Source organism: Sceloporus occidentalis, unplaced genomic scaffold, assembly GCF_023333645.1.
Source record: "Sceloporus occidentalis isolate IW3139 unplaced genomic scaffold, rSceOcc1.0.p SCAF_25, whole genome shotgun sequence".
Classification (NCBI taxonomy): Eukaryota; Metazoa; Chordata; class Lepidosauria; order Squamata; family Phrynosomatidae; genus Sceloporus; species Sceloporus occidentalis.
Window position 1 is genome coordinate 3,905,081 of NW_028317005.1, and position 16,929 is coordinate 3,922,009.

A 16,929-nucleotide genomic window follows, 5' to 3' on the forward strand; every position below is an offset into this window, starting at 1 on the left:
CCAGGGACAAGGATTAAAACAGAAAAAAATAAACAAGTCTGAAAACGCTAGACTCATTAACTTGCATTTTGTGTGTTAAGTTGTATGTTCACTGTTTAGCAAACAAAAATGTTGTCCCTTGATTCTTGGAGTGCAGATATCAATATTTGTAGCAAGAGCCTGTAACATATATCCTCTAACCTTTTTCTTGAACCTGGGTCGGAGAAAAAAAATCCCCTGGAACTTTCAGCATATGATGATGTTTTCTGGTAAGTATGACCTTTTTTTTTACATCCTTTCTTCCAACTATTTTAATGTTCTTGTACAGGAAAAAAGGATTATAAATGTATTATGTTGCTATTTCTTTGTACAGGGTTTGCGATTTAATGTTTTATATATGTGAAACCATTGAATGAATCAGATCAAGGGTTTTACTTCGTACATTACAGATTAGCTCTGGTTTTACTGAGGAGCCATTTTCTTTAAGGTTGTTGATCTGAAAATAAATGCAGCCAACTAGTGGTCTAAAGATACCCTAATAGTATCTTGCTTCTGTTTAGATTGTAAGATCTCCAGGACAGTAACCTGCTAACCTAACGCAGGCATGTATATTGTAACTACTGTTGCTAAATACTGTGTGTTTACTGTACCTCCAATATAAAAATACACATTGAAGTACTACATACTGTATATATGTGAGGATATAAGTAGACCACTCAGAGAAGGATGTTTTCATGGTAACATGTGGAGCCTCTACATTTAGCCACAGAAATATACTTGAACAAGAACATAGGCATCATTTTCACAATGACTACATGGCACTTTGAATGGACTTTCTATATAGTCCAGTGTTCTTCAAACACTAAGTCATGTCTAGGCTCTCACTCTGCTCTAACTTTACTAACTGCTGGGATGTGACTTCACTACCTGATGTGCATCATCTTAAGAACTTCAATAATTAAGCGAATGAGCTGCCATACAGAACATGTGTTCAATAATAATGGTTGTAAAAACATACTGGATACATCCAGTCACAAAGTGTGTGCCTTATATTCCTTACAATTACATTGTTGAATGCTATTGTATTTGCAAAGAATTTTGTGGTACAAATCTATAAAGATCATATTCCTCTGCACAATTATTTTAATAGGCCACTTGGGGAAAGTTACATGTCCTCTTCTGTAAGCACACACAGTTGTGAGTGTATGGGATATTTTTGTAATGGGGAAAAAAGGTTGAAGACCACTGAAATACTCATTTTGGGGGGAAATGTATGTCAATGCTAGATATCCCTAATAGTGTTTCCGTAGTTTTTGGGCCATATGGCCACACTGTCCATCAGGATTAAAAATACCCATAGCCCTGAACTCATCAATTTAATAAATATACCTTGAAGTATTAATCTATTAAATATTGCAATGACTAATCGTATTACGTCATTACATTCAGCTGCATTACAGCCATGTATATATTATGTTTGTGTTATGGCACGTTAAAGTCAACATGGCCTTATAAAGATCAGTTCCAACAATTTGGTTAGTCATTTAACCAAGAAATCTTACCTACGAAGTTCTCAAGGTTGGCTACCTGAAGTGCGACCTCTACTGGGGTGTTAATTGCATAAAGTGGTGGGATTAGCCCCAGTGGGTAAAACGTAAGAAGTAGGTAAATTAGGCGCTATTGAGTAAGGAGTAGATAGGAGGTGAGAAGAGTGGAAACATTGTTTCCCTGGCCAGAGATTGAAGAAAGGCATGCAGAATCCCAGCATTTCTCTCCAGAAGCCTGGGTCAAACCTATGCTATAAATCCTTACATCCACAATTAGATGTTTATAACCAAATCATGTAACAGAACTTTACTCAGTTACAATTTGAAGAAATAGTGTGTGTTCCCTTTGGAGTCGCCTGGATTTATACATATATTGGTCATTACATTTGATCTGATCTTCAACTAAGTCACACTAATAGACAAACACATTCTGCTTCAATTAATAAAACACAAACAACTATACATTTCAATGTCTTTATTGAACATACTGTGTAAACATTCACTTTGTGGGCTGCAAAACGTAAACCCCTAAGCTAACTACTTCTCCCAAAAGCTAGTTGAAGTCAGGAGTAAGCAGTGAGACGAGATTGGAGTTGGTCACAGCTGCCCCGTCCCATTAAAAAGAAACACTCAAAGTTGAGTTTGCTATTTACAAGAAGTATTGCCTCATGTGAACCATGCCTCAAACCAAAAAAGGATCTCTGAAGATTAATACATTTTAACTTGCATAAAGCTGGAAAGGGTTACAGAAGTATCACTAAAAGCCTTGCTAGTCATCAGTCCACAGTAGGACTGTGTAAGAAGAAAAATAATTACCAGCTTTATCAAGACATTTTGTAGAATAATATATAGAATAATATGACCTTCACCTGACTGAAATGATGTGGCATGACCCAAGAATATTGCTGATCTGAATGAGAAATATTCCAGAATTCCTCAGGACCATTGCACAGGTCTGATCCACAACTACTATTTTTGTTGAGGTTATTGCTGCCAGCAAGATCAACAAGATATTTAATCCAATGGTTTACATACTTTTTCCACCCTCACCCTCTGAATGTTTACACATTATGTTCAATAAAGACATGATTATGTTTGTGTATTATCAGTTGAAACAGACTGTGTTTGTCTGATTTAGTTGAATATCAGATCAAATTTAATGTTCAATTTAATGCAGAAATCCACATATTTCCATAAGTTTTTCTGCAACTGCATTAACTGTTGGATCAAGCGACAGTATCCAAGATTTAGTTTAGCCATAAAATAAATATTGTAGAATTTTGCATTGGTTATCTCACCATGAATTCACTTACCCTGGTGTCTTAGCATTCATTTGACTTGTATTACTCTTGAGCAAGTGGTTATTCACCCTTATCAGTCAAGTCAAGATAATGTCTGTCATCTTTCACTGAAAGCATTATTGTTTCATGGCCTTGTGGAAAATGAATTGCTGAGAATCTGTATCTCGTCTTCTGTGCAGTGAAATGCCCAGGGTCAAACTGTTTGGAAATTGTGAACTTTTTGCTGAGATTTTTAACTGTAGAGATCAGTCACTAGGCACATGATCTCAGCAACTTTAATAGTGCACTTAAAGTTCATTGTTAATACTTTGGCAAATTGAAAATGATCAGACACAAACTTTGGTTCAAGCGATAAAATCATCCCCCTTAATTAACTTTATATGTCTTCCTTTTCAAAAGCACATGCGCTCTATTCTGAGCTACTTATAACTTGTTTGCAACTGTTCTGGTAAGGGCAGGAGACCTCTGTATTTAGAGGTTTTATAGCAGTTGCATTCACTTATTGGGGACCTACCTCCTGGTGGGTGTAGTGAGGTACGCACTCTGAATTTTGCCCTATCAGCAGGCTTCCTCAGGTGCTCATCTCCTCTTCTACTCTATCCATCCTTCAGATCGATCAGTAGCTTGAAAAAGATCATCTCCTGAACATTATTCAGTATTATGGTGCATTTATATATCCACATTATGAGCAGTAAATAAATATTCATTAATGGCAAAAAAAAAACAAAACACATAAAAATATTATATAGTCTCATTAAAACTGTGTACAATCTTATTGTCCAGCATATAAATATACAATAATAATAAAAACTATTAGAAGCTTTTTCTTTTGTTAAGGATACATTGTTTAGTAAAGATATTCTATTTGATTCCAATGTAGTCATGCGTCAACATGGGAGAGGAGAGAAATGCTCAAAATAGAGAGATAAGAAAATAAAGTAATAGAAGTAAACAAAGGGCCAAGTCTCCAAGACTTTATTAAGCCCACCCCTGCACACATTCGACTTACATAAATATGTGTATGAATGTGTAAGTAAAGATTTGACCATCACGCCTGGTTCAGTTATTAAATGCAAAGTCCAAGACAACATTATACCTTTTTTGTTAGCTGCCATGTACAGTAAATGGGAAATTAGTAATTCGTTGACTGCGTCATCCGGTTATGATTCATATTGTGAAGACTAACTGATTAGAATGCTAGTATAGAGATGCCTTAAGCTTTAGCACACTGATTTACTATTTCATGGGGGGTAGAGGGACTAGAACTTCTAGTGTGACATGTCAATCTGTATTTATGGAATAGGGTAAGCTATTTAGAAGAATGCATTTTAATCACAATTTCTATAAACACATTTCTGCTTTTGCTATGTATATTGTAATTTTTAGCGATGTGGAATACTGTGACACCCAGCAGGCATTCTAAACTTTTTTTTTATACCCAAATGGCTACAATATTTCAATTCAGTATGGCAGTGCATATACACATTTTATCTATTTGATGTAAAATTCTGCTAGATGATGGACTTCATTGTAATTGTAGTTTCCTCTGATACATTTCATTTGGGTTACTTCAAAATATCACACATTAATTTTAGATCTAAAAACCATATGTGATGCAACTTCGTTCCAGGATTTTCAATATGTTCCCCCAAAATGTGTGAATTTTATGTTCTTTTTATACTGACATAGTTGAAGTACATTGAGAGGGGAGGAGGCATTCAATGAAAAAAGCTGAGAAATTAAAAACTCATCATATTTCCCTTATGTTGAAATCTAGAATTTAGACACTTAGAGCATAAGGATTTCTTTATCATCTTTCATCAGCTATCAACACATTTAATAAAACTATCAGCTTGATCAACACTTTTCAATAAAAACATTTGGGAAGGTTGATAAAATGTAATGAAATCTTTTAAAATCTAAGATTGCTAGTGAAATTGCACTCAGAACAGCATTAGATTTAATGGAAGAGATCCAGCTACACAACCCTGTCATTATCTATATACCTGGAATAAATCAACTTTATCTTCAGGAGAAGACGTGTTCCTAACATTGTCTTCCACGTATAGAAGATCTAATGCTTCCCAGGGCTTTGTGATCAGTAATGAAATGCACAGACGTGTTTTTCTACTGTTTTATTCATCACCTTATTCATATTTAATGTCACACTCACTACTATTTTAATGCTTTTGTGCGCACTTTTCATAAACTTATCTGATATCTGTCTTTTGTAAGTCACTTTTCATTTGTCTGCATTGGTGTCTGACAGCTATTTTCAAGGCTTTAAAAGACTGAAATTTGTCTTTATCAGCAGCCTACAGTCATCGGTTATTTTCCTTAAGAATTCTGTTGTCAAACTTTTCAGTCTGGCATTGCTTTTTGCTTGCCTTCCAGGCTTTTTATTTGTCACCTTCAGAATAACAACAAGAGAACCTTCCTACCCCCTTGTCATGAGGGTTCCGTACTGCCAGGTGCATTATCAGAAAGCGCTTTTTCCACAATTTTACCATTTTATTATCAATACTGAAGTCAGGTTGACATTTTTACCTTTTATGACCTTACAGATGACATATACTGAAATATCATCTGGGATTTTTTCGTTCTTGCTTTGCAGACTCACCAGTATATTTTTACAATAGATATCCATATCTGCTATAATAAGATGCATGTGCTATGAAAAGGTCTTTGTTATTATAGGTAGCGTTACCGCAAGGTTCGTCTGTTCACAAGATTAAGTATAGTGCATTGGTTTCTGTGTGAGCAAGGCCTCTGCTACCAGGGGCACCTGGATAATATGATGCTAGGCAATGTATCATGAGATTCTGCTCTATGTCCGTAGAGCTGTGTAACATTGTAACAGGCTCAGCAGAAGATGAAGTAGAACCAGACAAAGTTGCTTTGGCATCTGCATTGTAAAAAAAAAATGCACTCCGATGGTAGAGTAAGCATTTATTCAGTTAAAGATGCAGTCCTGGAAGGACATTATATACTTTGTGACTATATGTAAATTCCATGGTCTACACCCTGCAGACATTCGGAATAAAGAACTGAAGTGAGGATCCTTACACAAACAGATCCACCTCTGATTCATAATGCCTGGGAGAGAGAGTGTGTGTGTCTGTATGATGTAAGAGTGAGTGTTAATGTATGATGTTAGAGTAAGGGGTAGGGGAAGGGAAACTAAGAAAACCAATCTGTTAGGGGAACACTGCAGAGACAGGGACACCTGGATACTCTTGTAGGCTGTCCATGTTACAAGTGGCACTGCTTTCATGAGGAGAGAAGCCACAAGTAGGCAAAAATCACCTGGATAAATAGCACTTGGAAAATATTTATTCTGCTTCTATTTTAGCACGTATCCTTTCACAGAAAAGGTAGATATAAATGTTGAAGTGCGGTGCAAAGCACAAGTCATAACTCTCATTGGGTTTAGCCAAGAATTTATTTTGGAACCTAGCAACACCCCTGCCAGAAAGTGGAAATGTGCCCATCTGCAGTGTGGAGGGAACACCTGTGACGAGTTGAAATAAAAACAGAGCACTGTGCAGCACAAACCTAACACTGCCCATGCCTCAGAACAAACCATCCGTATATCATACTGTGCAGATTCAGCCTGAGCATCATGTTTAAACTAAATGAAAAAGGATGGTGCAAAGTTCAGGCAGGTACTGCAAGAGAACCTGCTTCAGTCCATCTTTTAACAGTACACCGGCCCCAAGGACGAGGTCAGACAAATACTAGAGAGGTTATGTTTAAGAGCAAACTATGAGTGTCCTAGTGTGGCCCAGTCAAAGTCACTATCAATCCCATAGAAAATATCTGGTACTACATATTTTAAAATGTAAAAATGGTCTCTGATGCCAACCATGTAGATGGTTGACTTTAGGGTCTCCTAAAGAAAAAGAGGCTGTAGTTTGGCATCTGAGGTGACAGAAGCCAATTTCCCCGTTCCAGAGAAACTAAAGAGGAAAGCCTTGCGTTTGTACTGACAGCATGGTGGCAAGTGATTTATTGTGAGACTATTAAAAAGCCTGATCCCTGCTGCCATGAAGAGATCACTTATTGTGATGGCACAAGTTCTCCGCAGTTTTAATTAAAACAGGCACACGGAACTGGATTAGGAGTCCAATATGCAGGTCCATAGACTCCACTGAGACAACAAAATAAACCTAGGCGATTCAAATTGTCTAAGGCAGACACCAGGCTATAGAATATCCAGGTCACGGTCCAAGGGTCAGGGGCAGACAGCAAACATAGGATAACCAGGTCACAATCCATACGTCAGTGGCAGGCAGCAGGCAAAAGGATATCAGGAGGCAGGGGTCAAAACCAGAAGTACAGGCGCAAATTAGCTTGAGAACACTCAGGGGATACACACAAGTGGAAGCAATATACCTGAATGCTAGCATAGAGAGTTCGAGGCTATTTAGGTAATTCCCCTACGTGACATCAGAAGCCCTGCAGCCTAGCAGGAGAGTTGAGAAAAGGAGGCACTGCCTCCGTGAGTGGATGTGCTGTCCCTTCTGCCAACAACCGTGCCAGCCTACTACCACCAACATCAGATCCCTGAGAACCAGCAGGGAATGAAGAACAGATGGCAGAGGTCAGCAACCGTCACCAACACAGAAAGGATTTGCAACCCACCGCATACCCGTGCCTCCCACAATGTCAAATTATGTGAGGCACAGTTTGCCTTTGACTAGGTATCATGAATACCTGAATTTGTCTTGAGAAATTCTGTGATGTTTATAAGCTGTTTTCTGCTATGTCTAACTATAGCAAAACTATGAAAACTGTCCAAGCCTCTCATTGGGATAGATTTGCCGTCACCCTAGGTACTCAAAGAGTTACGTTATTACATCTATACCTACACACTTATTATATATAAATGAAAAAAAACATTTTTAAAGGTTGGTTTGAAATCTGGAACAGTAATATTTCTCTTTGTGAAACCCACAATTATGTTTAGAGACTTTGATGCGTACAGCAATCTAATGACTCCTATAAAAGAATATTTCATAATTTGCATACTTGACTTTTTCTTGTAATTAAATATGAAAAGGCAAAGAGTAAAGCAGAAACATACTTGGGGTCATTGCCAATCCTCAAAGCAGAAAGCTGCAAACAGAAGTTTTTTTTTTTTTAAATGAGTATCTCCAGAACTGAATAAGGTTCAAAGGTTTTGGCAGATTTAATAGCTGTGCCTCTGCTCTTCTGCCTGATGATTGTTTCATAGTGAGAGCAGAGGCAATGAGAGTTATAGATCAGCTGTGAAAAGCCTTGGCGGATGGTACAAAGATTAAACTTTATAAAGGTTATTATGACATTTATAAAGAAGACATCAGCATATATGGTATTAAAGACAAGGTGAAATTTCAAAACATCTATGTGTAGCTCATCTTCGATGCATTTGTCTAACATAATAGAATGGATAGCCCAAGCAGGGGCATATCTGTAGAGTATTTGGGACCTGGGACAAATCTTATATTTGGGACCCTCCACACTTTAAAATGTAAAAACACCCACAATAAATGTATTGTTTGCAAAAATAAATTTCCCTTCTTTACCCCAGCATTTTGCCTACCTTTCTGCCCCAAGCATGACACTGAGCCCAGGGTTGCATTGGTCTTATCGCTTAATGTGGACTTGGTGAGAGAGTAAATGTTGGAGGTTAAGAAACATGCATTTGAAAACTATGGTATTTTGGTTTTTGACATTAGCATTTAGGAACTATTTGGGTTTCAAATAATTATTAATATAATAATAGTCAGCAGCATATTCTGGTTTAGGATGAGTAGGGCAGCAACTCCAGCAATCAGGCTCCCTGTAGTGCCACTGCTGTAGGGGCAATTAATAGGGAGATTGCGGCATTTGTGATGCAGAGGGGCAGCACCAAAGCTAAATAATAGTGCTTAGAATAATAATCCTCTCAAGAAATCCGCAGAAAAATCAGCTTTGTAAATTGCAGAGAAGCGTTAATCTGTCCAGTTAAAATTATTTATCCATAAAGAATATACGTTTGTGTTGCTACTAAGGCTCATATGTCCCAAGTGTACCTTTTTATTGGGGCAGATGTCTTTCTTCTCCTGATGCCCCTCTTTTTCGGTCCTCAGAGTGTTTGGTGGCTGTGAATGCATCACAGTGTTCTAGAGCCCTAGACGACACAGTACTGTGTATGAAAAAAATATATATTTTATTTGTAAGTAACATGCATTATTATTCTTTTAGATGCCTTACATAAACGGGTCACAATGTCACATACAAAGTCTCTTTGGTTCCCTCCAGGCCATACCTCTAACCATACTTCTAAGTAGAAGTGCCTTGTTTTGACCGTTGAAATATTGGGCGGTAGGGACATCTCCTGTGCGAAAAGAGGCTTTCTCACGTAATCAGTTATTGCAGACAAAATAAAATATTATTGTTTTATTTCCCAGTGCTATAATCTTTCACATATTCCAGCAGATATTTCGGTAGTAAATAAAAATCAAATTGGTTGTGTTAATTATGCTTTAATCGTTACATACTGTGGGTGCTAATATCATCCTCTAAGTTAAATTTGTTATACTTGGCTGAGTAGCATTATACTATTATTAGTTACTTATTAGTGCTTGACAGTTTGGAAGAGCTTGCTTTACTTAAAGTATGTTAACCCTGAAAATGTCAGAACAAGGCAGACAAGCATTTTGTCAATGAGATGACATTTTCTTTTTACCTAATGCTGTGACTTAACCCTTTGCAGTGTGTTACACACCTGTCTAATGTCCATTATACACAATTAAGTCCTGTGACCTTCTATGAAGTGATCCATTGTACTCCTCATAATCCATGTGAACATTAGTTATATACTAAATATTTAGGACATACATGGTATTAATACCAACAAATGAAATCTGTGAACACAGAGGCGCACAATGAAAATTTACGCATTCCCTATAGAAAAGTTGGGGTTTTGCCACATCTGTAGTGACGTACTGTATCCACAACACCTTATGTATAATAGTTTGTAACTCCATATACATACTATGGAGCATGCAGCATCTTTAGAAATCCTTCCAGTAGCCTCCAGGAACTTAAGAATTTTCTCTCACTTGAGTAGAAACAATCCTAATGATCAAACCTTAATTGAGGGTGACAGACCCCGTTATTGACGTTTAAGTTTAATTACCATATAGTAAGACAGATACCGTTATTGAGGGATGAGTTTTTGACCTTGAAAGACAGGCGTTCAACACCCGTGTCCCCTGAAATCCCTTGGAATCACTCTGGAAAAAAATTGTTCTGAAACCTTGAAAATCATTTAATGATCAGTAAGTGTGAGCCAAGATGTCAGGCTAATAGTGCGTATGTCATTTCTTTCTCTAAGGTTTACGTGGAGCGATAGCATTTGCTCTAGCTATAAGGGATACAGATTCACAGCCGAAACAAATGATGTTTACTACAACGCTACTCGTTGTATTCTTTACGGTCTGGGTGTTTGGAGGAGGTACGACCCCAATGTTAACATGGTTGCAAATCAGGTGAGTAACTTTTACATTACATTTTAAACTAATATATGTTTCTATGATTGTATTTTCACTGTTACTGTACTAAATTTGTGTGTATAGGTTTTATGAATGCATAGTCATTGTAAATTAGTGATTAAATTCCTACATGCTCATTGTGGAAGTGGAAAAGCTAATAAACCAAACAGGAACAATGACTAGGAACTTTGCTAATTACGATAAGCCAATGTACAGTTCACACGGGAGTATGTGAGATACTAAGATACTGGTGCATTTTATAATATCACCTTACTATTTTTACGCAGTAACATTAGCTCTTAATACAGTTCACAGCATGCATACCACTGCGAGAAAGCTCTTTTTCATGTTCGTAACTGTGTCTGTGTTAGACAAATGCAGGTAAGTCATAGCTCCAGTTATCTTTTTAGGCATTGTTCCCAGCTTGGACAGGCTAGTTCTCCTTTTACGCATGTATTATGTAGTCACTGAACAATCTTGAATGTTCAGAAGGCCTCTGCAGTGTATTTCCATCCATGGAGACCTCTAATGTATGTCTCTTAAAGCTTATCACTGTGAGCCATTCTAATGAGTGCATTGATGTTTAACATTCTTTAAGAATGCCAAAGTTTAACATCACTTAAAAACAATCCACCAGTCTGTAAAAAGGCAAAATATAGATAGCGCTAGAGTGAAAAGGTCCAATGACAATAAAGAGCAGCTGATGTGAACATTGCCTTTCTAATCTCTCTCTTGAAGAGTATTGTGTGGACCAGTGTTTGGAGGCAAGACCATGTATAAGTAAAATGATCAGGAACAGGTCACAATTTTTAGTAGGTGCATCTCTAACACAAGTTGCTACCCACCATACCCATACAGCCACCTTTCGGGCCCTCAGTTTCAAAGTGTTGTAACATGGCCACATGATTTTACAGCTCCCTTGGATGGTCAGGGGAGATCAGAGGATCTCCCCAAACGTCCCATGATCCCCACTGCTCTCAAAAATGAGGCAAAATAGTACCTAAAAATCAGAACAATGTATGTGTGCCATGTACACATGATGTGTGCTTTTGTGTCTTTCCACAGTGGTTGGAGTGCCCTTGACAATCTTTATTTGGAATTGTAGTCATTGACCTTTCTTCTAGATATGTTACCAGGGTACAGAGGCAGAATCCAGGATTAAGAAAATAAAAGAAATTGTGTAGTTTGTAGAAGTCTCAAATATATGAAAAGTACCATAAATTGAGTTTGGGAAATATGTGATAAATGTAGAACTAATATTAAATGAATCTATCTGGGCTACATAAGTGAAATTAATATACCATTGCAACGAACCAGTGCTCTGACCAACCATTTGTACGACTGCAACACAACCTGTGTTAGGGCAATAAGTGTACACGTTTCTAGAAATTCCATAGGAACCAATATAACAGTCTTGCTGTTAGAAAATACCAGACAGTATTTTTAATTGCTTGGAAACAACACCTTTCATTGCAATCTAGCAAAGCTTCTCTCAGTTGTCTTGAATATTCTGCTGCTCTCAATTTGGGGGAAAAGACAACCTTTTATTCCAAATTCAACAAGGCTTGATGCTGAGCAGTGGGTTTGGGGCAAATAGTATTTCTAAATATTTTTCTCATGGTTGAGTAATAGTCAAAAAGGAAAAATGTAAAGACAAAAGATACATTTTTCCCTCTGAACGTTCCTTCTTCTGTCATTATGAAGACAACATATATAACGGCAGTTGGTATAAAATGCTAATGAGGCATGTTTGGTGTGCTAGTTCAGAGTGTCCAGGGCAAACCATGAAGGGTGCCAGTGGCTCCTGTTTTCCTGACCTGGCACCTACTGCCACCCCAGCCGCCTTACTGCTCATTGCCTACTCAGTGTGTTTCCTTGCTACTAGGCTGAGCACTGGCCATTCATTTAAGGGACACATTATACTGTTTATATGTTGCTGATCAGCATATGTGCATTTCTTCTCTGCAGCATGAGGAATGTATAAACATACAGAAACAAATCTGCTATTAGGTAATACATCTGTCATACTGCTGGGCACCACTTTACATGTATTTGTTAGCAACATGTAAAATGCATATGTGTCCTGAAAATTTGTAGATGTGGTCAACCTACATTAGTTTGACTGCACCTCGTCTTAATACTTGCGTGCTTTTTATGAGTTAATGGATTCTGGAAAGCCCAAACCATATTATAAAGATTTAAATTCTACTGCTTGGGTAGCTGCAAAATCAATTTTCCAAAATCACAGATATTTTAATTCCTTTTAATTGGCACTGTACATTTCATATGACCATTAAAACACTGTTTCTGAGTATGTTTTGTCGTTTAAACAGTTTATCTTTAGTCCTTCAGTTCTTTTTAAATAAAATCCCATCTACTTTGTGTGTAGGGTTTTCTTAGTTCAAAACCTACTCTGATCTGTAAATCCCCTTTTGCCGGAAACTAAAAAAAAAAGGATTACTTACATCCACTTATTTTTGTGACCTTATTAGACCATGACCAGCCTAGAGGCAGCAGCGTGAAAACCAGAATCCCTGCTAAACAATATCTCCTATGGGATAGCCAACCGGGTGAGAAATTAATTAAAACACAGCAGATCTGCACTGAAAGTCAAAAACCATCCAGCTTCATAAAATCTTTCTCTAACCGCATTTAGATAGAATTTAGAAAGCTTTACTCCAATGGGAAATTGCATCAGCACAGTAATTGTCATGTAAATAAATGCATAAAAGTAGCCTGCTCCTTTTTTTCCTAATAACAGCATATCTTACAAAGCCGCAGTACAATTTTCCAGAGCAGTCTTTACGATTGAGTTTAAGGCCTGGATGCAGGCTCTCTTGGAAGACTGCATGCTCAATGCAGTGCACCATGATGTCATGGCATGACAATGTTACCCATGTATTGATGGGTTACACATCGTGTCACACATGCACCTATGTCCTGGTGTGGGACACTGGAAAGTGGATAGGGATGATCCTATGATCTCCAAATATAACAAACTTTTGTGTATGTTTTCCGCATGTAGATACTCTAGTATGGGGGATAGCTGTGTCAGCCCTGTGGTATAAAAGTGAAAAATGTGTACTGTGATATGTGGTAATCCTTTTTTTCTATTTGACACTTTAGTATGTCTGCACACCAGTTGATCAATAGACATATTGTAAATGCTTTGTGTTGACAGCTTCCCCCTTCTCACCTTGACATCAAATTTACCCATGATAACCATACCTGGGAACTGTCCGGGGTTTCACCCAAAGACTCCGGGTGCCGCGTCTCTGGGTCTCCGGGTCACTTCGGAGAAGCTATGGGTCGCAGGAGCGGCATTGCGGCACACCAGACTCCCTGCCTACCTCCCTATTAACAATAGTGTATGTCCCGCTACATCAGCCAGACAGCCCACCGACATCAGCAGGACTGCCTCCCCGGTAGCCAGAGCCAGAAAGTTCCCAGGTATGATGATAATCCCTAGTATTGTGTACATGTAAACACACTATTGTAGTAGGGAAGCACTGTGTATTTTATACCCATATATGCATTGCCTTACATGAAGCTAATAACACGCGGGGTGCAGAACCAGCTATATAAGAGAATTGCTTGCAATAAAACCATCGAGACGCGAAGGGCTGAGTAATGTATGTTTTACTCACTGCATGAGCTTTTAAAGGGTTAACCCCACCATGGCTCTGGGCAATATATCATTACCAAAGTCAAGACAGAGCTCATATTCAAGACATTATGGGGATGTGGGGAAGCTATTTATTTCTCATAAACTCCTAAAAGGCAATACAAATAAGGCACCTTCCCTACTAACATAAAGGAGTTACCACGTTTAAACTGCAGATGCTGGCAGCAATCAGATCATATTCCCACAAGATGAGTGATATTAAGAACCTTCGGGATATATTACGTGTGTGGAGTGATGAATAAGAAGTGTTCTAGAGTTGGAGAGATTATCTGTAATGTTGTCCACCCAAAGTTTCACTCTCTGTCAGTCAGATGGGTTTCCTCGTCATTTTGTAATTATTTTGTGTTCATGTTTGTGTGGGCAAAATCACATCTTTTAATGCTACTCTTTCTTATAAAAAAAAAAGAGAAAGAGCTGGAAGCGATAACTAGATATATTGCATACTTGAGGAGAACACTGATACCAAATGTACAGTCATCTCAGTATTTCCACATGACTTGTTTTTCAATACCTGTGACCGTAATACCGTAAAAATACACGCATTGCTCTAGATTAGGTTAAAAATAATAATGCCCCCTTCACTCGGTAAGAAAATCCCTCTCTGTTTTAGCTAATCCAGCTCCATGCAGTCAATGAAAGGAAACTGACAGTAATTATTTAAGGATCAAGGTCCATAAATATTTATTTTATGTTTCACAGGTGTCTCTGCACTGCAGACGTGTTCCGGGAATAGGAAACTATTTCATGGATCGATTCTTTGTAAAAATCAGCTTGTTACCTTTTACCAATTAAACACCGTTAAACATGTTTTCTAACCAGTGGTGTGCCGTAGTTAGCCGCTTCAGTACTAAATGTGTGAAACGATAAAGGGAAAAAGTGTTAGGCAAATACAATGCATGTACACTAACTATGAAGGTCTTCAGTCCATATACTAGGGTTAACAGAAGTTTAAACAAAGATTACCATTCCATTAACCCCATGCGCATCACAGGAAACACCATATACTATGGGGTTTGTTCTCTAGAGGGAGAGTTGTCAGGAGAGGTCGCTCCACTGTGTAGTCTGTGACATAATCATTTACGGTAGGCTCAGCACTTCAAATTGTGACGTATTTTGTGTGTGGACATTAAAATACATCACAATTTGTGCTGAGCCTTTGTTTGTCTTATTATTCTAATCATGTGGAGGTGAAAAGTCTGCCATTCATTCTTATTTCATGCTATATAAAGCACATCATTCCTTTATTTTCAGTATCAGCAGTGATGTGTGTAGGTTGTGTCCTGCTCTAAATCTGACTCAACTCATGCACTCTCTTAATCTTCATTGGTCCCACCCCTTCCTGCCCAGGCCACACCTTGTCCTGTTTATGAGCCACCACTTCCTCTGTAAACTCTACACTTTCTTTTTTGCTCTCACCTCTTCCTCTTTAGGCATACCCTTTTCTGTATATTAAACATGGATATCAACAATTATATGTATATTGTGTTGTCTTGTGCACTGTTTCAAATGTTTAAATAATCTTTAAGTACAATAATGAAAAGTATAAACTCAACCACTTTCACCTGGAGTAGTCATCCATGTCGGCTATACTAGAAGAATCACAGACACTCAAATTGTTTGAATTAGCACACGGTCAGCCTATGATGTGAGCAGTAACTTCACACATTAAGCTTGTTATTGTACATTCACACACCTTTTGCATCATATATATACAAGACAGTGCTGTAAATTACATATTTGCTCCCCAACCAGCTTGTCACTTGCCAGTGCCATCTTTGTCCCCAAACAGCTTGCCTTCTCACTTTACTTAAGACTTCAGAGTTGCTCTGCATCTGCCTGTGACTATTCCTCAGCTCATTCCCTCCAGGCCTCCATGTAACTGGTACTCCAGACAAGCTGGTTTTGTTGCCCCCCCATGAAAATTATTGAGAAAATGGGCTCAATTCTGCTTTAGGGCATCCCCGTGGTCAAGATACAGGACTGCGCACTGAGATCCTGTCCTTATGACCTTTGTTACATAGCTGTATTCACAAAGGTCTTTGCTTGAAAAGCTGTGGTACCCATTTTTTATGTATTTTTTCATGTCTTTTTATATAACCATAATTTGTTTACCCAAGCAAAGCCACCAACACTGGGGTAGCCCCACGTCACTAGCTTGAATAACAATGTATTTTCTAACTGTAGGGACATGGGAGCCAGAGGTGGGGCTGTATTTCTTAAACATGGAGGGCAGACGGAACGTTTGTTGTACTTTTGGTGTGTGGGTGTGCTTTAGAGTACGGTGTTTCATTATGTATGTGACCAAGATGAAGACAGACTTTCTAATTTGAGCTTGCTTACTTTGGAAGAAATACCTACTTGAATACCTATGACTTTTTTCAAACTGATTTCACTAAAGAAGAAGACTAAAAGCCTTAAAACTAAAGAATATATATTTTGTGATGTTACTGTTTATTTTTACACACCCTAAAAATATTTATGTTGGGGGTTTATTGTACAGCATCATTTATAATTGCCTATGAGGTACAGTAAGGGATAAAGTATACGTGAGAGTATGTGCTTAGCTTCTTTCTAAGAACTTAATTAATGCGATTCTGCTGTTTGGTGATAGAAATATTATAGACCTTTTACCCCTCTAAACATAACTACATTAATGCAAATGCGAAGTAACAGTGGGGTAAATTAGGTCTCAAGAATAATTAGCTAATTGCTGGATTTTAAATGATTGGCCATTCACAAAGCTCTTATAAAATAAGAGCTTTAGATCAAGTGAGCAGATGCCCCCACTTAACCAGGGTGACATATAAAATATGCATCATGGAGAGCAGCAATTATTTACATAGAATGCATTTTTCATGTGTGTTCTTGATTAAATGGAACATTTGGCCACTTGACTT

The 16,929-nt window shown here is 37.9% G+C and overlaps 1 protein-coding gene across 1 annotated transcript in view; it reads left to right on the forward strand.

Moving 5' to 3' along the window:
• The window catches only part of LOC149300270 (sodium/hydrogen exchanger 9-like), a 261,467-nt gene that overhangs the window by 169,511 nt on the left and 75,027 nt on the right, over positions 1–16,929 (forward strand). The window contains exons 11-12 of the mRNA XM_089485270.1: positions 137–248; positions 10,191–10,344. Of these exons, the coding sequence (XP_089341396.1) occupies positions 137–248; positions 10,191–10,344 (266 nt within the window). The remainder of the gene's footprint in view (positions 1–136; positions 249–10,190; positions 10,345–16,929) is intronic.